General features: G+C 40.4%; 1 protein-coding gene across 1 annotated transcript; it reads right to left on the bottom strand.

Annotated features, from left to right (window-relative positions):
- Window positions 1-679: 679 nt before the first annotated feature.
- LOC132974298 (dynamin-1-like) lies at window positions 680-22,385 on the bottom strand. The gene is made up of 23 exons (XM_061038244.1): window positions 21,883-22,385; window positions 18,522-18,595; window positions 18,274-18,423; window positions 17,296-17,499; window positions 17,034-17,132; window positions 14,108-14,268; window positions 13,679-13,821; window positions 13,274-13,409; window positions 13,017-13,084; window positions 12,785-12,923; window positions 11,704-11,790; window positions 11,156-11,226; window positions 10,546-10,597; window positions 10,406-10,417; window positions 9,915-10,028; window positions 9,208-9,317; window positions 8,793-8,904; window positions 8,303-8,314; window positions 7,965-8,132; window positions 7,782-7,868; window positions 7,508-7,662; window positions 7,264-7,425; window positions 680-2,679 (listed from the first exon to the last, which is right to left on the bottom strand). Exons 1-23 carry the CDS (start codon window positions 22,041-22,043, stop codon window positions 2,619-2,621), a joined length of 2,538 nt encoding a protein of 845 aa, XP_060894227.1. The 5' UTR covers window positions 22,044-22,385; the 3' UTR covers window positions 680-2,618.
- Between the last annotated feature and the right edge of the window lie 607 nt (window positions 22,386-22,992).

The following is a 22,992-nucleotide window of genomic DNA, read 5'->3' as shown; positions in this document are numbered from 1 at the left end:
AGTACGATAAAAACTACCACTGAAAGAGAAACATTCTTTTAAAAAATGTCTAACCTGACACAGCTGTTACATTGCTCTCTTTCCACCTGACCCCATTGACAAGAAAAGCCATTTTACTTTGACAAAACATAACCTAGAGGTACAGATAGAGGTATAGACCAGTAACTCTCTTGTTCTGCAAGGTGAAATTGTCAGGGGAGTCTGGTGGCTTTAAGGATAGCGTTGTAATGGCTGTTGTTGGCTTGTTCTTTAAGAGAAAGGTCTTTGTCTGTAGGGATAAGTTCTGTGAAGCTCTGAGCAAAACAATTTGAGCGTGTGAATAGCAAAAAAAAGATCCTCCTTAATGAGCTATACTATAAAGGCTCATTTCCCTCAAGAATAACCATTTAGCTGTATCTGTTTCACCACTGCTGGATGAAAAACTGACTGGGGCATTCTAAAAGTAATACCAATATATTCAAATTAAATTTAAACATACCATAATTATCTCTTATTTATATTTTTTTTATGTGCAAGTTGTTATGTAGGTCAAATAAATAAATGCTTTTCATTTGTGTGGGGTGCACACATACTTCAGGCCACCCCTTCATAAGTCACTGCCACAGCTGGATTAGAAAGTCTTTAATCAAACATTTTAGTGTGAGTGTAGTCAGTTTATTCAAAGAAATAAAAACCTGTCTTCTTCATTCACTCAAACTTTATTTAACATCTCTCTGTTGGCCCTGATCACATGACACTAAAGATACACAACAAAACTGCACGCACACACATACACACTATTACACACATATACACTACAGTCTCGGCCGCTGCATATTTCAGTTGAATAGATCTACATTTATGTCCCTCACATATATATGGTTCATTATTATCTTCATATATTCTGTAAACATTACATTTATATTAATATCATACAGAGTGAACTGTCCACTATCACAGGTGTGTGTGTGTGTGTATATTTGTGTGAGGCTGAGCTGCGTGCAACACGCTGCTGCACAGCAACATTTGCAATACTTAACTTTTTTTCTTACGAAAAATTCAGGAACATTTCTACTTTAAATCAGAGTATAACTACCATGCTGACAGTAATCTAAATACAAGAAGACACTTCACAGCTACTAACACGCTCCGCTAACACAGAAGAGCACATGTGGTGTTGAACGCAGCTCAGAGCTCGGCTAACTTGACATAATCACTACATAATGAACATTATACACATACACAGGTTGAATAAATACATCAGCAGTTATAGATTAGAGTTGTACAGACTGTTGTTCAGTCGAATCATCACGTACAGTCAATGGATAAAATCTAACAGCTGGTGTGTCTCTGAAGAACATTAAGACTTGTCAAACCTGCATGACAGATCGTGTCTGCAACATTTCCTTTTACAACACTTTCACCTCCTGAAGTTATTCATCAAACCTCCATTAGCAGCCATAAAAAATATGTATAAATAAAGCTCTGATCTAGAACATATAACATTTCAAGGAAAGAAACCAGTGGAAAAAAAACATTGGATTCAATGGGCATCACGTTCAGAGACAATGCTCATTTTGAATTAAAAGTGCCCAATAAATGTGGTTGGTAGTTACAATTAAACTGGAGTTAACCATGAAATACTGGACTCAAGTGTGGAGTTATGTACACATCCGCATTGTGAATATTAAATGGATGTTTTTGTTGGCTATTTGTGTCTGACTTCAGAACCAGTCTGAGCAAACAGGCGCCAATTACAAGAAGCTGGAACCAGTAAGAGCCAATTGGAAGTAGGAGCCAGACGTAACCAGTTACTCTCAATTAGAAAGAATTGGAATCATTTAGAACCAGTTAGAACAAGATTGTAGTGATGCAATTTAGAGGACAAGAATCGAACCGAGTACAGTAGATTCACATACCATTGGTTAAGATTGATAAAAGCTAACAATGCCAAATATATTTGGTGGGAAACATTTCATGAACAAGATGACAGCTCACATAAAGAATGTCATATTGATCACAAATGCAGATAATAAATTAATCAATAAATAGATCAAAAAATACATAATTAAAAACAACATGTAAACTTTACACTGTAAAGAAACATTTCTGCATAAATAAGAATACTCTCTTGTTGGCTTCACACAAGAGAGAAAGAAAATAATTATCAGAGCAACATATATTCAATTCAAGGAGTTGATGGAGCTAGCAAACTTGCTTATTAGCTTGCTTACTGAAGTCGTGTCTGATCCCAGAGCAGCCGGAATATCCAAAGAGGAGTGAGAGATCTTCACTTCTACAGCATTGCTGAAGTCTTCTACAGTATGTTTTAACCCTGATAAATCCCATATTTCTGTCACCGTCATATTGATGTGATATGACAGACAGTGTTAGAAGGCTGACAGACCGGCAGCTGGCCTGTCCCACTCTCCTTACAGTAGACAGAGAGCTGGACAACTTATCTATAAACTCAATATTGCAGTAGTGTTTTACTTATCATTTGATATATAGTCATAATGTGCTGATATTAAATATATCTTTTTTTTTTAATCATTATTACTAGTAAGGGTCACAGTAACACAGCATCAGTAGAGAACAGTAGAACAGTTCAGTAGAGACACAAACACAATCAGTTCAGGTTAACCCTCAATAGAAGACTGGGGGCTCTCTCCATGGGCAGGGCTACCTTTATTTGGACGACTGGGGGAAATGACAAAACAAACAGAACAAAGAGAAAAGAAAAGAGGAGAACGACAGTAAATAAACAGACAGGAGGGTTTCAAGGGTCAAAGGGCATACCCATCAATAAATAATGCTGCTGGTATCTGTGGGAACCAGTTTAGAGTATGTGGAGACCAGTCGGAGGAAGACACCTGCATAAAACATGACCACCAGAAAACATGCAAGGGGGTTTCAGGATCAATGACTTATCACACAACACCACTGATTTACTGTTAGGACCACTCAGATCCCACTATGGGATCAATTAGAGACCAGTTAAGTTTAGTTGGAACAAGTGAAACACAGAGGAGAGATAGCCAGAATAGAATAGGGAAGTAGCAGGGAAGTAAACTACAGATCAACAGAGTACAAACAGGTAGGTTAGTGTATAGTGTACAGTTGGGTACAAGGGAGTCAGGTAAAGTAAGGCAAGGTAGAGTATGGTGCAGTAAAGGAAGTTAAAGAAGAGCAGGTCACAGTCAAGTAGTACAATTTGGTACAGGGGAGTAAGGTAAAGTAGGGCAAAGTATGGTAAAGTAGGGTGCACCGGTGCAGTAAAGGAGGATACAGTAGAGTAGATAAGAGTGGAGTAGTACAGTTGGGAACAGAAGAGTAGGGTAAGGTAGATTAGGACCCAGTGGGGTAGGGTGTGTTAGACAAGGGTACAGAAGAATAGAGTACAGTAGAGAAGTGCACTGTAGGGTAGGATTGAGTAAGTTGCAGTAAAGGAGGGTCATTTTAGAGAAGGGTAAAGTAGGTTAGTGTGGAGGAGGGTTCAGTACAATAAGATGCAAAATAATAGTGTACAGTAGAGTTCAGAGGAGTAGGGTGCAAAAGAACGTTGTACTGTATAAAAGGGTACAGCAAAGTAGGACAGTGGAGTAGGGTAAACTAGAATAAGGTACAGTAGTATAGTAGGACGTATAATCTCATTTTAACAAATATTTACATCTCTATGCTGAAGACACTAAAAGCTGTGTGCCTCAATAATGGAAGGTCCTGTAGTGTCTACAGTTAGACACTGATTTACAACTGTGTTTAAGACTGTAGATTTGTTGGTTCAGTTTGGCAGCTTATAAGAATTGGAATTTGGATGTTGACTCTTTTCTTTGTCCAACAGACCCCAAAGTCCTCACACCAGACAAACTTAGACCATCTTCATCCGTCAGAAGTGTATTAGATGAACATCAAGAAGGTTAACATACACTGAGTCAAATACCTGGTGAAGAAAGTCCAAGAATAGGCAGGATCTTGACAACCTCTGTCTACTGGGAATGCCCGTCTAACTGATATAACAGATAAGTGTAATGATAATGTGACCTGAGCAAACAAATGTACTGCATGTTACACCTGTAGCAGCCATGGAACCAGCCCTAGTTGAGCCCAGCAGCAACTAAGTTTTACAAGTGAAAACCTGTTTGAACCAGCTGGAACTAACTGATACAACTTAAAGCCCACTGAAACCAGTTGGGACCAATTAAGACTTTGCTGGATACAGTTGGAGGAAGCAGGAACTTGTTGGAACAACTAAGAATTACGTTTAAGCATTTTGAACTGGTTTAATTCAGGTAAAGCCCAAGTGAACAAGCTAGAACCAGCAGACACATTTTGGAATTAACTAGTTTCAGAACCCGTGAAACCAAATGAGCGAAGCAGGAGTTTTTGACAAAGGTAGAAACCAGTTGGAACAAGCCGGAACAAGCTGATATTAGCACCTGGTAGCCAAGTACGGTCAATTTAGAACCATAGATATCCAAATATGTAGGGTCCTGCCTACAGCATGAACCAACAAAACGTGTTGGGACCATCTAGAAGCAATGGGCACCAATTTAAACCAGTGGGTTATGATTTGGATCAAGTGGCTGAAATATTTGGAATCCGCTCAAACAAGCAGGTGCTATTGGATCAGGTAAAAAACCTTAAGAACCAACAAATAGCTGCTAAAACCAACGTGCACAACTAGAAACATGTCCCAACCAGCTGGAACCTCTAGGGACCTTTCTCAAATAGCTGGCATCAGTGGAAACTAGCACGTAGAAATAATTTGGAAAAAGTGGAACATAGTATCTACCAGCCGGAACTCGAAAAGACCAGTTGGACCAGTATGTACAGGTAGGACCTAGTTGAAACCATAGTAATCAGTTATAACTTCATCACAAGCCATAGTGATAATAACTAGAACAATCGAAGTTGGTTAGAACCTGAAGAGGATGGCTGTTTTGTGAGTTTGGAATGTCTGACACAACATGAAACATTTGTGAAAATGAAACATGTTAGATCCAGCTGGATCCCAATATCTGATGTGATCTGTGTGCGTCAGTGTATTTTTCTCGAGTGTTAATATTGTGTTTGTGTGTGTGCTTAGAGGAAGGAGTCAGAGTCTGGTCTGGAGGATCTGGACGGAGAAGCAGGAGCCCTCCGACTGGAGCAACACAAAAAAATACAAATGAAAATGAAATCAACAGACAAACAGAGAAAGACAGACAGAAAAAGACAATCAGTTACAGGGCGATGGAGCTGTCAATTACACAGCTAATTATGATGCTGGGGAGTTGGCGGGGTCACATGGCGAGGACAGCGATCTGACTGAACGATGGGACACACAACAGAGTTTATGTGAGACAGTGACATCACACAGACAGCTGACGTACCATTGGTGAACTCCTCACTGGTCACTGATAGAGATTCTGAAAAAATAACCATATGGTAAATATGAGGGGGGAGGGGTAGAGGGCTTGGCCACCTGCTCTGACATTCACACGCCTGAGAGCTTCCTGTTTAGCCCTAAAAGGTACTGTTAGAACAGGATCACACAAACAGACAGACAGACAGACAGACAGACAGATAGAGAGTGACAGTCAGACATGGACATACAGGTAGAAAAACAGTCAGAATGACAGGTGGATGGACAGACGAGCGAGCAGGTACACTGTCATGAATGCAGCTAGAAAGGTAGAACCATTAAAGGCAGATGGAGAAATAGAAATAGACAGTAAGAAAAACATATCGGCAGAGAGTCACTTAGAATGACTTTAATGGAAACAGTTGGCAGTATGAGATACAGGTAGAAATTTCAGGTATAAGGGGGACACAGGCAGAGAGACAGCCAGATGGATAGTATGAAAGAAACAGACAGACAAGTATAAAGACAGACAGCCTCCAGGTCGATGTACAAATGATGTCAGTGTTGTTACTACATTGATACCTTCTGCCCATACCAGAAGTACAAAGATGGTCCAAGGAAATGTTAGCATAGCTTAGCATAAACGACTGAAGCACAGGTAAATTGCTAGCCTGGCTCTTTAAACTTTCTGTTGCATTGAAATATGAACAGAAGCTGAAGCAATTTTGGAAATCATTTTTTTTTGTTTTTTGTTCTAGGCTAAGCTAAAAACATCCTGGACATCTTTCTGTACTGGACTCACAGAGATGAAACTGCGGATTCCCCAAAATGAGGGACTGATCCTTCAATCTTTAGAGGATGCGCTTAAAGATGAAGGAGTGAATACGTTTGGCAATGAAGAGAAGAAGAATGAGCAGAGAGAGGAAGAAAGACAGACCAGTCTTTCTTTTCCATGTCTGTGCAGGTTGTTTGTGGATCGCAGGTTTCGTTCTACAGCACCAACAAGGAAGAATCTCTACCCAGAAAACACATTTGTCTTAATATCACTTCTCTTCGGTGTCCAGTTTGGTAAAAAGCGAATTAAACCAAAGTGGACACTGCAAAGTGTTAACCAAACTGACCTGAACACCATAATTCATGCTGCATTCAGGTCACATTAGAGAATAAGGAATAACTAACCCAGCGTGAGAGATTTTTCATGTTGCTTGGGGTCAAAGTTTGGAGGATTTGTTTATGTTAAAAATAGGCAAGTCTTTGATGTGCTCCAGGTACAAGTCTTTAAGCATTTGTTTTTGTATTTGGCCCTTTTACGTTCTGTACCTATAATATCTCTGAAATAAAGGCACACATTCAGGTTTCAAAATACAGGAGGGTGGCGGGGTTGAAGCCTTGCTGAGAGCTGTGCCTCAAAACTTTGCTTGTGCCCTTGGAAGGTGATACGCTGGTAACAAAGGTGTTGTTTGGCTTCAGCTTTGGTGAGGCCACATACATGTTTTTCAGGGGTGGTAGGGGAGTCCTGGGGTCCTTCCCCTGGAAATTTGTGTCCAAATTTGAGTGTCAAACACTTTATTTGGTGTATTTTTTGCACCTATTTGTCCTGAAATTATTTGAATCTTTGTAAAGGAAATTACACACCAATTACTTACTAGACTAACAGCTGCTGCCACTGTTTCCTTTATGGCATGAAAATCAGCTCACACAGTGTGAGAACTAATTGAATCAAATCACACAATCAGTGCTGTGGCAGAATGTAAAGGAGCCTTTAGAGGATCAAACCAGCAGGTTCACACATTCAGAGGTAAATGCACTGGAACAGTCTTTTACGGATTTTGAACGTATCACATAGAACAAGAGTTGCACTGAAATACCAACAGTCTGATGCTTTTCATTTTCATAGTTACCAATAAATTAAGTGTCTGTAATTTAGTGTGTGTTTTTACCTGGGGACTCCAGGTGGGGGTGCTCTATTGGGTCGGGAGGGCACAGAGGGTGCGGGTCCAGGGTCAGGTGACACTGCGGGGCGAGATGGGGCAGCACGACCGCCTGGACGAGGAGGTCCAGGAGGGGCCCGGCGCTGGGGGGTGGGACTGGACATGGGGGACCTGCAGGGAATCAAGCAGAGCAGTTCAGTTCGCTGATTATTCATTAGCAATCTACATAACAGCTGACCCCTCGCTCTATTACCTGCGTCCTGATGGCATCCCGGTCACCTGCAGCCAGGAGTCATCCACAGGAGGTGGCATTGTTGTGGTGATTGTTGAAGTGCTGATGTCCCCGATGATGCTAAGGCCCTCGCGCAGAGCATGGTACATCCTTAGCATCTCATCACGGTGCATTGCCTGAGCGAGAAACACAGACAGGCGGACAGACAGAGAGAGAATTCATTTAATTTTGTTTTATTTTTTTTAACTTTAACAAATTTCTGTCTTAGTGTACCTGTATATCTCTGTCTCCTTACCTGGTCCTGGGACTCTTCCATCAGGCTATTTTGGTCTCCACAGGAGTAAAGTTGAGCCAGCAGGTCAGCATGGATAAACTCCTTTGTCTGAGGAACAAAAGGCAGTAACATTACTGGTTATGTAATTTCTGTGTGTGTGTGTGTGCTTTTGTGTGTGTGCGTGTGCGTGTGCGTTTCCCATACATTGTTGACCATTAGGTGCATGATGGCTTTAGGGATGAGGTCCCTGACAGTGCGGTGAATAATGGACAGGTAAGAGTCCACCAGGTTCCTGACGATCTCCACCTGTCGCTCCAGCTGAGGGTCCATACTGTGGATTTGCCCATCTCCACTTGACTCCTCGGACTCTGACTACACAAACATGGCCACCAATGATTAAAAACACGTAACTTCACCTGAAAAAATATACTGTACATTGACCTATACAGCACATTTACATAAATATACATGTCCAGCCTCATTGATATGAATGGTATGGAAGACACACATCATCTGTCTGTGTATAAACAAAGGGAACTCACCTTGTCTTTGTCCTTAAGGAGGATAAAAAAGAAATAAATCATTAATAAATAAATGAAGATAGCTAACAGCTAATATCAAATACTAACATCACAGGAATGACAAAAAAATATTGGTGTAGCAATTCAGCAAAAAGGTGAGTAGTGGTTATGTAGTAATCAAAACGCATTTTGGTAAGAAGTAGTAATACTGATGATGTGATGATACAGTACTATTAATGTAGGAATGTTGTGGTAGTATAATAATGGATCAATGCTAATGTTTGTAGCCAGCAATAATAACATAGTATTACATCAGCAATAATACAATTTAGAAGAAATTATATAATAGTTGTGATGGAATAATATTGTAGTAAAACTGCATAAATAATGTATTCATTGTCCAGTATCCCTGTAGTAATTATGTATTAATAATTTAGTACACCTTTGGTAATATTATAGTATTAGACAGTGTTGTAAAATGTGTTAATGTAGCTGTAGTAATGAGGTATACCACGCTGCGTTCAGGGTACACCCCAGCTCGTAGAAAAGAAGCCTTCCAGCTGTCCACCTCCTCTTGAGAATCACTGGCCAACTCCAGCTGACGGTAATCTTTATACACATTCCTGAAAGATTGACCATTTGTTTGATACGATGTTGAGGACACAGTTCTAACAGGCAACAATAACAGCTTCTGATGACATCAATCTGGACAGCCAGACACAACTGTAATCACTCAAATCTTTTATTTCTCGTTTCTTCACCATCTGAACCTGACATTTCTCTGCTTAGACAGTCATTCAGCTGACTACAATAAATATAACCGATCACCTGACTGACACATCCCTGATTGATTTATTTGTACAGTGTTGTGATGAAAAAGTGAGGAACAAGATACATGCCCATACAGTACACAAACACACACAAACCTGTGCTCAGTGCTGAACAGGGCAAAGATGTGTTTGCTGGACATGAAGCTCTTCTCTATGTCTTTGAATTTCAGGTTGTCTACAGGAAGCATGTACTTCTTCTCCTTCTCCTGCAGGGCGGCAACAACAAACATAAGGTGTGTTCAGACAGGTAGACACTAAAACTCTCATCTTTAAGTCATTCATTTATTTGACAGAACATCAAACACAAAATAATTGGTGTTAACAATAACTACAAAGAACGGAAACAACACAATTAAAAACACTTAAATTCAAAAGCAGAGTAATTCATTATCATAGTTTTTGATAGACCCATAGGAACAAAGTGTGAATTTTTTAAGTCATTTGTAATGTTTTCCATGTGAATGCTACAGAGAAGCTTTAGGCAGTTTTTTTTCGCCAGTGGAACTTCAAGCTTCAGCCAATTACTGGAATGTGTTGATTATGAGAATGGTTAAATAAAGAAGTAATATATGTTGGCATTTTTCCAATTAATAAAAACCAATGCCTGCTGCGTCTTACAATTAGAGGTGCCCAGCCCACTTTTCATATAAAATGCAGTGATGAGTGGAGTACCAGTCACCTGTAATGAATCTGAGGATAGAACGATAAAATGAATTTAGGGGAGCAAGCGTGGAGGCAGAGGTGTTCCGATAGCAGCTATATATGTGTGTGTGTGTGTGTGTGTGTGTGTGTGTGTGTGTTACCTCATCATCTTTGTACCAGGACAGTGTCTCAGCAGTCAAGACAAACCAGTAGTCTTTAGCTCCTCCCTTCATGATACCAATGTTGTTGATGGTCAGCCAGCCCTTCCGGATCACCTGCACAAACACAAAAACACAAAAACACACACACACACACACACACACACACACACACACACACACACACACACACACACACACACACACACACACACACACACACACACACACACACACACACACACACACACACACACACACACACACACACACACACACAATTAAGAAATAATCTCTTCATATCCCCTTTACTTATTATGTATCAATCAATAATCAGAGAGCAATTGATCAAGTGGATTTTAGATTGTAGAAAACCATATTATTTCAAACCACCACATACATTTGACGGACACCACTAGCTGCACTGCATAAATCGGCTTCATGTCCTGAAATTATTATGTGTAAACACAAACACACACCCAATGACTACTCACCATGATCTCATCCTAGTTGCCACAGCAACAGCAGCAGAGAAAGGGATGGTAAGAAAGAGTTGGAAGACCCACTTGTTAAAAAAAATTATCTTCCTGTTTTACATAGGTCATTGTCTCAGACAATTACCTCTGAGACTCACCTGGTTTCCTGCTGCTTTCTTCTTGCTCGCCTGATTGCTCTTCTGCTGGGCACTGACACACACACACGCACACACACGCAAACACACGCAAACACGCACACGCAAGCGCACACACACACACACACACACACACACACACACACACACACACACACACACACACACACACACACACACACACACACACACGCAAGGACACACACACACACACACAAGCAGCAAGACAGAGAGATTGTTATTTTCAGATCAGATGGTCTACCAAACTGCTGATTACCTGTGCTTGTATATGTCAGGATTACAGGTCAGTCACTGTCAGTCAGTTTTGTGTGTGTGTGTGTGTGTGTGTGTGTGTGTGTGTGTGTGTGTGTGTGTGTGTGTGTGTGTGTGTGTGTATGTGTTATTGTCATTTTTGTTGAACTACCAATAATTAACAGGATGCCTTAATAGCAACAGCTCAGTTAGGACATTGAGTATACACAATGTTGTCTGAATAAGGTAAGGTCAAAAGTAATTATATACAGAGGGCTTGAATGCCAAATTCAAGGTACCAAAATTGTCAAATTGTCATCTACGGTCATTTCCTATATATAGTTTTTGGTGTGTTTCTTACTTTGCAAAGCCAATGAAGTCGTCATGGTTTGTGTTGATGTAGGACAACTCTATGTCAATCATCAGCATCACCTGAAAGCAGATAGACAGAAAGAAAAGACAGAGAGGCAGACAAAGAGAAATTATCATTATTTCAACAACTGTACCTTCAACCTCCGTAATAATTTCAAATTATAAGATCCTTTTGTTTCAGGGTACTAGCAGTTACTTCTATGAATTAAATCTTGTTCTAGATTTTAAAAATGATTGAAGACTTATTTATCTGCTCAGATTGAAATTTGGATCTCGAGCAAAAATTATTTTGACCCTCATGAGGACACAACGTCTGTTATTTTAGGTTGCCATTTAGTCAAACTTTTATGTACTGATTAAGCAGAGAGCTCTTGTTTGCAGCAGACCCGTGGATGCACTATCACTGGGATACTTTGGGACTACAGGAAAGCAAAAAACATGATGACTCTCAGGCAAGTTCTGAGACATCCTTTTGGGTTTAAATAGAATCATGTTACAGATTGTTCAGGTTGACAGGTAGGGTTTGGGCAAACAGACCTGGTCCTTGGTGCGACTCTCTCGGTCTCTGATGTGCTGAGTGACGATTCTCTCCATCTCCTCTCTGAGCATCGGGTACTGAGCCAACTGAAGAATAGAAACATGGAGAGGTGAGCGACTTAAGACAGACAGGACACTAGAGGTACACAAAACTAGAGAAGAATCAGTCAGAAAGGAGAGGGAAACTGTGCTCATTGAACACATCCAGGACACGCCATGAAACTACGGGATTTCCAGCTTTTGTGAGCGGACCGTGTAACAAGGCTTTCTCGGAAGACGGGGTAGGCGGAATCGGCTTCTACATAAACAAAGATTGGTGCTTAAGAAGTAGTGCAGCCCTTATTTAGAGACCTTTCACCTGAACTGTAAGCCGTTCTATTCACCGCGTGAGTTCTCCTCGTCTGTTCTGGTCAGTGTCTGATCATACCTCAGGCCTTTGTAATGGAGGCGTTACAACCCCTGGCTAACCAGATTACAGAGGAGAAACAAACATCCAGGCTCACTGCTCTTTGTTCTTAGAGTTTTTAACAGCACAGACCTCGCCCACTAACTGCTCAAATACAGACAGCATTAAAGTGTCCCACCAGAGACACTAACACATTGGATCACTGCTACTAAGTTTTAAATTACTCCATTAGTTCCACGTGCAGCTTTTGGAACTCTCTGATCACTGTCTGATTCATCTCATCCGGACCTAAAAGCATACATTAAAATCTGATAAGCCTGTAGTGAGGACTGTGAAGAAATGGACAGAGGAGTCAAAGCTGGAGTTACAGGCTTGCTTTGAGTGCACTGATTGGACCGGCTTTTGAAGTTGCTGCCACAGACCTTGTCAGACTTGCAGACACTGTGCCATCCTACATCAGATTTTGTCAGCCATCAGTGTATAAATGGGTAGGTGTGACCGGCATTTTATGGTCAATCACTTAATCTTGTCAATACGGTTATCCTTCATATCTGACATCAATCTATACACACTGCCTTAATGTCAATACTGTGTTGTGATGAAGATATATTAATAGTGGTATTAGTAGTATTAATATACAGTAAGTATAAGTACAAGTATTAGTGGTATTTGTACCTTCAGTGTACACTGCCTCACAGTGTTGACGAGCTCATTGATCACCATGTCGACACATTTCTGACACGGCTCTTTGATTTGAGCAATCAGGCGCTTAACGATCGTCTCAAACGCCATGTCAGGTGTGAACAGACCCGTCCTGAACAGAAAGCACAAGTGAGAAAGACACACGCACACGCACACACACACACACACCTGTACACAATAGATCACACCTTAACTTTAAACTCACCTAATTCCATGAATGTTTTTGATAGCATAACTGATCTCTTTTCGGAGAGTCTTCTCGTCACTCTCCAACTGTGCACACAAAAACACACGCGCAAGCACAATCACACACAAAATGTATCCATGCTAGTGAGACCTGAGATCTAGCATGCATAAATGTAATGCAGTCAATGTTGCTGTGATAGCCGTTATTTTACAATTACATTTTCCTCCTAGCCGTGTGTGCGTTTGTGTGTGTGTATATCAGTGTATATGTGTTACCTTGACCAGTTCGAAGGGGAAGCGTTCATGGAAGATGCGGTTGATCTTTGCTCCCCCGGAGAGCTCGTAAGTGTCCACCTGATCTCCAGATCCTTCAATGCGCTTCTCGAAGTCCACCGCAAATTGTTGCACCATCCTTACACACACACACACAGCTGTTGTTAAGTGGGTTTATTTACTGTACTTAAGTGTAAAAGTTTTATATATTTTGCGTGCTTGAGTGCACATTTTGTTGTTGTAATTGTGTATTAGTATGTATCAGATTGTATAAAAAGTATGGACTACAGTAGGGGTTTATTTATTGTGTATTTAGTGTGTATAAACAATGTTTGTTGTGTGTTTTATTAAGTAGTAAGTAGCATATATTAGTATTTATTCATATATATACATATTCAGAGTACTGACTGCAGCAGGGCCTTGGTCTTGCGTCCTGGGTCATCTGGCCTGAAGTTCTTGTACTCCTCCACCTCCTTTTCAATGGCCAGCAGCTGACCCTGCAATTTGCTGCGTAACGCTGGCAGTGTATCCCGGATATGGTTGGTCAGTTGCTAGGTGTATCAGAGAAAAGCTTTTTTACTATGGTTATAGAGGAAGTACCACAGCCCTGTGAGTTATCAAGTCTGGCTTGCTTATCTATTTCTGACTCAAACAGCACACATGGGAAAAATATGAGCAAACAGCGATATACAACATGGGTTTTTTGGTTTAATGTTAGCTGGTTGTATTCAGTTATTAGATGAACAGTTGTCATACAGTTATCTGAACCCCACACTTGAAGATAATGATGTACACTTTAAATGTAGAGTAATCCAGTGTGTGAGTGCGTCTGTGTACCTGGTTGAGGGCTTTCTGCAGGTGGGCGGTGCCCATGCGGTCGGCCAGATGTCGGTATGAAGGGTGCGAAAGGAAGAACTTCCTCTCTGCCTGCAGAGCTGCTGTGATGTCTTTCCTCCCATCAATGTCCTTCTGACTGCGGTTCACCACCCCGATGTAACCTGATACAAGTCAGAGTCTGTTATCTTCTCTGTGTGCACACCTGGGAGTCCAATGCTATCTTCACTTTAATATAGTTTCTGGTTATATTTTGATTGATCTACACCGATCACTGATAGCCAGTAAGGTTTCTTTCTGTTTAACTGCAAGATATTTGTTTTTATTTGACCTGTAGAGCTCCAGAGGGCTCAGTCCTGGGCCCCCACAAATTTTCCCTTTACACGCTTACTTTGTGTTGATCTCTGATCACTATAATGCTGATGTAGTTCAGTTTTTTTCACCAGATTACTCGTAGTTTCCAGCAGTTAAATCACAACCATAGTGCAGGTTTTGTTCTTTGTTCAAGCAAGATCTTTTCTGACTTTAAAGCTTCTCTGGGGATTTTTAACTGGTTAATAAATACTGATGTCTCTATATGACCCACAATAGCAAACAAAATATCAGCAACAAGAATGATTTTGTCTTTATTGATATTCCTAATGCCTGGAGTCGCTGCCACAGGGCCAGTGTCGGGTGAGGAGAACAGCAGGACAATGCAGAAACAGTTCACCGTCCTCCTGACCCACATTCTGAATTTCTATCTGAATTTGCTGAATTTCTATCAAATGTAGTCCTTAGCACTGATAAAATAATTGTTGTAGGTGACTTCAGTATCCATATGGATGCTGATAATGATAGCCTTATCACAGCTATCATGTGATTATTAGATTCTTTTGGCTTCACCCAGGGTGTAAACAAACCTACTCATCGTTTTAACCACACCCTGGACCTTGTTCTAGCTTATGGCGTTGAAATCAATAACTTAACAGTTTTCCCAGAAAATCCTTTTCTATCAGATAATTTCCGAATAACATTTGACTTTTTCTTACCAGAATTAACTCAGCATAATAAAAATGTGCTCTCTAGAAGTTTATCAGATAGTGCTGTAGCTAAATTTAAGGAAGCTATTTCAGCTGCTTTTGATTCAGTACCATGTCTTAACCCATTTAAAAACTCTTATAATAACTTTAGTCCCTCTCAGCTGGATGACTTTGTTGATAGTGCTGTGGATTCACTGAGAGTTACTCTTGATTCGAGACTAGCTCCACTCAGAGACCCGTACTCTAAAACAAACTTTTACATTTAAAAGAATATGGCGCTCCACCAAAACAGAAGAATCTCGTTTATTTTGGCAAGATAGTCATAATGAATATATGAAGGCTATACATCACACTCAAGCTGCCTATTGCTCCTCTCTAATCGATGAAAATCAAAACAATCCTAGATACCTTTTCAGCACAGTAGCCAGACAGCACAATTCAGTTATGTAAACTAGAAGCGTACCTTTAGAACATTAGGACCTGGGTGACCAGAAATGTTTTGCTACTTAACTCAGACAAGACTGAAGTTATTGGGGTGCTGGTGGCGCAGTGGTAAAATATTTATTTTTGGGCTTCTTGTGCCTTTAATGTAGAGAAAGGTCAGTGGATATAGCTGGAAAACAGGGAGAGAGAGTAGGGAATGACATGCGGGAAAGGAGCCACAGGCTGGATTTGAACCGTCCGCTTTGAGGATTATAGCCTCCATACATGGGGCGCGCGCACTAACCACTGTGCCACCAGCACCCCTAGGAGTTCTATTTGATCAATATATGTACTTTAACTCTCACATTAAACAAATTTCAAGGACACCCTTTTTTCACCTTCGTAATATATCTAAGATCAGGAATATCCTGTTGCAAAACGATGCAGAAAAATTAGTTAATGCATTTGTTACCTCCAGATTGGATTATGGTAATTCTCTTTTGTCAGGGTGCTCTGGTAAGTCTCTAAAGACTCTTCAACTAGTCCAAAACGCTGCAGCACGTGTACTGACTAGAACTAGGAAAAGGGATCACATTTCTGCTGTATTGGCTTCTCTGCACTGGCTCCTGATAAAATCTAGAAGAGGATTTAAAATCCTTCCTCTCAATTACAAGGCTCTAAATGATCAGGCACCATTTTATCTTAAAGAGTTAATAGTGCCATACTAGCCTTTGAGAACATTACTCCCAGAATGCAGGCCTGCTCGTACCTGGGTCTCTAAATGTACTATGGGAGGTAGAGCCTTCAGTTATCAGTCCCCCCGTCCTCTGGAATCATCTACAAGCCAGGGTCCAGGAGGCAGACACACTCGACTAGATAGCCTTAATATTTTCCTTTTTGATAAATCTTATAGTTAGTTAGTTAGCTAGTTATGCTGCTATAGGCTTAGACTACTGGGGGAACTGGCACCTTGAGCTCTTATCTCTCCCTCTCTCTCTGTGCATTCACATCATATTACAGCGTGTCGCTATCTGTAAATCTCAGTTACTAACCACATGTTTTCCTGGGCGTTCCTGAGCTCCCTTAGGTTACTCAGGATCCCTGGTCCCTATCCCTCATCCTGCATCTTATCCCATCTCCCCCATCCCATTTTCAAGCCCGGCACAGTTTCGGTAGATAGCCGTTTTGTTATGAGCCTGGATTTGCCCAAGATTTCTGCCTCTTAAAATGAAGTTTTTGCCAATGTAACTTTGCTAAATGTTGCAAAGGGCTGTGCTCATGATTAATGCTGGGTCTTTGTAATATAGTAATAAGTAAGGTCTTTTACCTGCTTTTTGTAACATAACGAGTGTGGTCTTTTTACCTGCTCTTTTGTAATATTAAATAACTAAGAGTAAGGTATTTTACCTGTTTTTTGTAAATTGTCTCGAGATAACACTTGTTATAAATTTCCGCTATACAAATAAAAATTTATGGATTGATACCTCTGCGTAGTGGCAGCAGTTTGTTCTCCAAAATGTCTCTGGCGTCGGTTCCTTCATCCATCAGATCCAGTTTGGTGATCACACCAATGGTCCTCAGACCTGAATACACATATTCAGAATACTTATATCAACTAGCTGACAAGACAAAGAGGCCGTGGGAACTGACATTTAAAAGCCCCCCTCTCTTATTTAGCATTTTTATAGGCATGACTAACAGATGAAGCAATTAGTTAATGCAAATGAACATGTTGAGGACTCTAACCTTGCGGGTCGACCTCCTTGGCAATTTTCAGAGCATCAGAGTTGGCGAGGTCAGAGTTGGCAGGGGACACAGCCAATAGTAGGCAGTTGTCCTTTGTGACAAACTGCATGAGCATTTCTCTGATCTGGTGCTCAATGTCCGCCGGTTGGTCCCCCACCGGCACCTTCGTCATCCCGGGAAGATCCACCAGAGTCAGGTTTAACACTGAGGACACAAATACACAGAGCTCAACTTCTCTGCAAAGAACTTTCACCAAACTCAGCACTCAAATAGGGGACTTTAACTAGCCTGATAAATTCAAAGTGTCTCATTTGATTTTAACTGAGAAGACAATAAACTTTATATCAGAGGGATATTCGTCCATATTTCAAGTATTTTAAAAAAAACATAATTGATAACCCAATAGCTACATTCAGACAACCTCTAAAGATTTCAAGTTTTAAATCTCTTATTTACCAATTATGTTAGCAAATTAACTAATATTAAAACAGACTTATTGCTACCTAGGAATTTACTTCCTTGTTGTACAGCATGAAGATGGTGTTTAGGATCCTCTACACGTGATCTAATCAGCATAGAATTTATCAGAGTTTTAAAAAAGACTTGTAAAAGAAGACCAAAAGGGGACCCAGAATTGAGCCCAGTGGAACTCCAAGGATCAGATACAAACAAAGAAGTGGCAGTAAAACAGAGACAGAATGGAACCTTGATAGATTTCTCAACAATCACTGTAGATAAATCTACAAACATCATTAGCTGTTGTCTAATGGTAGCTAATGGGTAATCAAATATGTTATTTGTGTCTAAATTAATTTGGATATTCCTCCAGATTTTCCCTGTTCATTGTCTTTCAGTCACTCAGTAATTGGAATTCTGTGAAACAATTACGATTTTCAGACACCATACCGCCACATACCACTCTGAGCTTAATGTCTGAGGCAAATGTCAGTTGTATGGATAGCTGCATGGATTATTTACCGTGTGGTGAGTAGACTCGCAGGTTTATGGGGACCGGACTGATTCCTTTGTTTGCCCCAGTGACTCGATCAGTTTCTGCTTCGATCTCCTGACGAACTTCATCAAAGTCTATGAACTTCTTCCCTTTACAGTGCAGGAACTCTGCATATTCTGATCGGTTAGTGCAGAAAATGAGATCACCAATCAGTCACATGATCAGGTTAACACTGTTAACAGAATATCATCAGTCCATTTGTGTATATTTATACCTGTAGCACAGGTGATGAGCTGCAGCACCAGGGGGCGACGAGTAACAATGCCAGAGCCACGAGGGAGGAAGTCCCTAAAAGAAAGGGAGAGAGAAGACCAATAGAGGAGGGGAGAAAAAGAAGGAGGACATAAACGAGTAAGAGAAAGTTAAGAAGGAGGTAGGAGGGGTAGGAGGTAGGAGGGAAGATAGAGAAGATGAAAGAAAGAAGAAGAGATGAGGTGTACAAAGGCAGGATAAGAAGAGAGAGGGCAGGTGAAAGAAGAAATGAGGATAGACAAAAACGGTAGTAGAGAAAAAGGAGATGGGAGAGGGTAGGAGAGAGGGGTAGGGTGGAGGAGCGGGCAATAGAGAAGAGGAGGAGGAGGAGAGAAGGGAGGAGTACAGAGGAAGGATTAGGAAAGAGGAGAGGAGAGGAGAGGGGAATGGAGGAGAAGAGAACACATTTGTCTTAAAGTGAAATTCTTACTATTTATTTATGTAAAACTGATAAAAACATATTCTGAAACAGGTATACATCATATATACTGTATGATAAATATATATAATTACATTATGATACATATAAATAATGTGAGCAGTTTATGTGATGTGAATCCTTCTGAGCAGCTCGTGGAGGAACGTTGTCACGACATCCTCAGTGTGTGTGTGTAGTACCGGCTGCAGTCACTGATTCAACTGCAGTCATCTTACATGCACACACATACACAAACATATACACACTTACACATTCACACACATTTACGCACATCACGCTGTTATTGTCATGCGATGCTGCTTCAGCCTTGCTGAGTCATGTGACCAACAGTATCCAATAAGAGGAGAGATACAGAGAGGGTGAGAGCCTCCTCATCCTCAGGCTGAGAAAGAAGATAAAAATATTCAGCCAATCAGGCGTCAGTCTCCTGCAAGACTTGAACTATAGACCTCAGATTTATGCCATATATATGTATCTATTATTTACATAGTTAATTATTAATTGTTTATGGATTGCAATATTTCCATATACTATCATGACATAGATGATATTTTACAAAGGAAGGGGAGACTGCATAGCATAACTCGGTAAAATTCAGCTTACACAGTATTGCATGACAAAAATAATTAATGATATATGAGTAAAATACTACACAATGTTTGCACAATGATTTTTGATCCAATTTGGTTGATAAAGGCCAGCATTCATTGATCTTCTGTTTTTTTGTTTTTCGGAGCCTGTAACTCATTATATAAAATATTATCATCTTAAAAAGCAGTAGAAGCTGACATTTTAGCATTTGTATTGCTTTTGGAGTTCCTCAAGGTTCAACACTTGGACCTTTAATTTTTTAAGATGTGCCATTTGAAAAGAAAAAATATGGTTAGTATGCCCAATTTGAAAAGTCAAATCATTACAATTGATCTGGCATCTTGATGTTTTAGTTTTGGCGCAGGAACTATGGCTTTCAGCTGCTTACACTATTGACCTAATGTTTTAAGCAGTCTGTAAACGCAGCATCTGACATGCTGTTTGTGTTATTAAACAGTAACTTGTTTCCTCATCCAGCAGTTGTGAAGACAAAAGGATCATTTGTGTGGGGTTCTGTTTGTGCCCACCTGATAAATGTAGGTCCAATGTCACCTCTCTTTTAGCTATGTGTTTTTGGTCCATGAGGCAAATGTCTAGCTCTGAAGCCAAAAATTCTTTACTTGAATGTCCACTTGAGGATATAGGCATTTTGAGTGACACAGTGTTTAGTTCCATGTCTTATATCAATCAATGAATGAAACAGACGGTTACGGTTAGGCCAGGCTAACCACTGTACAACCATAGAGAATATTCTGAAAGATAATGTTAATCTTTGCAACAAAAATATCTGAGTAACATTGACTGATTTGAAAATCATTTACTGTTTTCATTAACATATATTATAGTATTTGTATTGTGTATTTGCCCTGAGTAGTGTCAGATGCATTCTTCAGAATAAACAAGCCCCTACACATAGCTGACCACTTAGCCTGAAAATAAAAAAACAGAGAGCTTGACAGTCTAGCTTAAGTCTGGATCACAGTTCAGCTATCATTCAAGTTCTAAAGTATTAAGAAACGTATAATATTTGGCACGTAATGCAGGTATGATCACTGTGATGATCCACTTAAGCTCATTAAGCTGCTGCAGGATTTCTAACAAGACACCTGAAAAAAACATCACAATACGTTTCTGCTAATTGCAACTGATTGGATTTGGGAAAGACAACCTGTTACAAACACAGGTACAGTTTAAAAAATGCAGAACAGTAGAAAGACACAGGCTAGGCATCACTCTGTATTTACAGATTCAAGTTTTCAAGTTTTCATAGTACGGGTTTGTCCACTGTTGTTTCTGCAAGCATGGCTTCATATACAGGGAAACATGGTCCTTAATTATTCACTTTAACAATGTGTTTAACAGAAACCAAATCCACTGAGTCACCACCTCTACAAAACAAAAGAAACCAGAAATTAAAGTTCTTGTTTGTGTCAATTTTGGCAAACCCTGTGGAGAAAGCATTGCCTTTAATTTCTCTGCTGATCTTTTCCGATACATGTGAAATAGTGCTTACCAACAAAATATTTTATGCTGCTTTCTCCACACAGTCAAATGTATCACTATGTCTGACACCTACCCTGGGGCAGCAGATTTAGGCATTTCAAATTACAGTATAGAACTACTACTGCAAGTGTTTTTGTTGTTTGCTTTATAAAGCGACAGATCAGAAGTACTTTCAGCCTGTTTCATACTGACCAAAGCAATCTCAAATCAAGAACCAATGTTTCCTCAATTTTCTTCAGCACACAGCGATAAAGAAAAAAAAAATTACTCCATAACTCCATTGTTATAATGACTGATTTACTTTAGTCATTATTTAAGTCATGCCTGACTGTCAAACTAGAAAATAATCAAGAGATCAATGGAATTTGTTCACCTTACATATTTGTTCATGTTTCATAGGATTTAACCAGAGGGATGTCCAAGTAGCCTACCACATAAACAACCAATTCAATACCAAAAAGGATTTGGTTAAATCTATGGCTTTAATTAGCCTACCTTTAGAAAAGCACTGTTATCAGATCATTTCTTCTCTGTCTATTTCAGATTTTGGTACTAGCATTAGTATCACTATCAGCAAGGAAATAAACACAATCTGACAGGCTCTGTTACATAAATAAAGAAAGAGACTGTTACATTTTTTGAACTGGTGAGCAGGCCTGCAGACAGCCGGGCGGCTCCCTGTGACATACTGTCCTACAGGAGCGCAGGATTGACGGTCGAGCCCGACTCAGTTTGGACACACAAACAGAAAGACAGACAGAGAGGTAGACAGACAGAAAGGTGGACTTACTTGCCCACGAAGTTCTCCAGCACGGAGCTCTTCCCGGCGCTCTGCCCACCCACCACCGCGATTTGCGGCAGGTCGAGGCTCGAGTTCTGGCCGATGGAGGCGAAGGCATCCTGAAGCCGGTTCACCAGCGGGATGAGGTCCTCCATCCCCCGGTTCCCCATGACGGCGAGGCAGAGAGAAAGACAGGCAGAGAAGAATGAACAGACAGGTGAAGGAGCGGAGAGACAGGTGGAGTAGCTGAGGGCTCTGCTGGAGAATCAATCAGTCAGACAGGCGAGCAGCAGTGAGACAGGCAGGGATGCAGCAGCTGTATCTCAGTTCTCCTGTCTCACATCATGACGCTCTCCTCCGAGTGCAGCTGATGAATCCGAGCAGCTGATCGAACATCGATGTAATGTTTGTTGAACGGAGGTATGATTGGTGATGAGGATTCTCCTGCTGTGACCTTCACTCCGCTCTCCTCCGCTCTCCTCCTCTCTGCAGGGAGGAACCGACCCAGCGACACAAACACACATATCCGGTCAGCACCTTCAGAATAAAAACTCCAGGACCCTGCGAGTAAAAATTAAAAATATAATTTAAAAATATTTCTGAATGTTGTCATCTGGAATCATTTAAACGTGAGACAACGATACAAGTTTAAATCAAATTAATTAAGTTTTTTTTAATTCTTTTTTTAAAAATTCAATTAGTATCGTTGAATGCAACTTAGTAGTACAGTGCATTAAGTCAAACATTTTTAAATAATGTTTATTTAAGTAAACTTATTTAAACAATGATATACATTAAAAACTATTTCGATCACTTCAGTGTCAGCTGTGGGTATCACATTTAGGATTTAATCAGTTGTCATTTTTCAGCTTATCTAGAATTGTTGTGACACTGAAAAACTTTTCACGATCACTGGTGATCTTGTTTTGCAAACTGTTCATCTGCACCGATGCCATTTTGGTAAATTCAAAATTGTAAAACAAATAAAAGGTAAAGGTACTATATTTTATTTTTAAAGGAAAAGGCCAGACCCCGGTTTGTTGGTAATTCCCTGCAGCTCTTTGACACGTGAGGATGGAGATGATGCAGAGCTGCAGTTCACCATGAGAACTGCAGGAG

This window comes from Labrus mixtus, chromosome 5 (genome assembly GCF_963584025.1).
Source record: "Labrus mixtus chromosome 5, fLabMix1.1, whole genome shotgun sequence".
Classification (NCBI taxonomy): Eukaryota; Metazoa; Chordata; class Actinopteri; order Labriformes; family Labridae; genus Labrus; species Labrus mixtus.
This window is presented reverse-complemented; position numbering and strand designations above follow the sequence as displayed.

What these genes read in the sequence shown, in the direction of transcription:
- LOC132974298 (XM_061038244.1), bottom strand. Translation starts at nt 22,043, where the DNA reads ATGGGGAACCGGGGGATGGAGGACCTCATCCCGCTGGTGAACCGGCTT. An exon ending in GCGAGTCTACTCACCACACG is followed by an intron (nt 17,500 to 18,273) that starts GTAAATAATCCA and finishes TTGTGTCCTCAG; the next exon opens with TGTTAAACCTGACTCTGGTG. An exon ending in AGAGTCGCACCAAGGACCAG is followed by an intron (nt 11,227 to 11,703) that starts GTCTGTTTGCCC and finishes ATCTGCTTTCAG; the next exon opens with GTGATGCTGATGATTGACAT.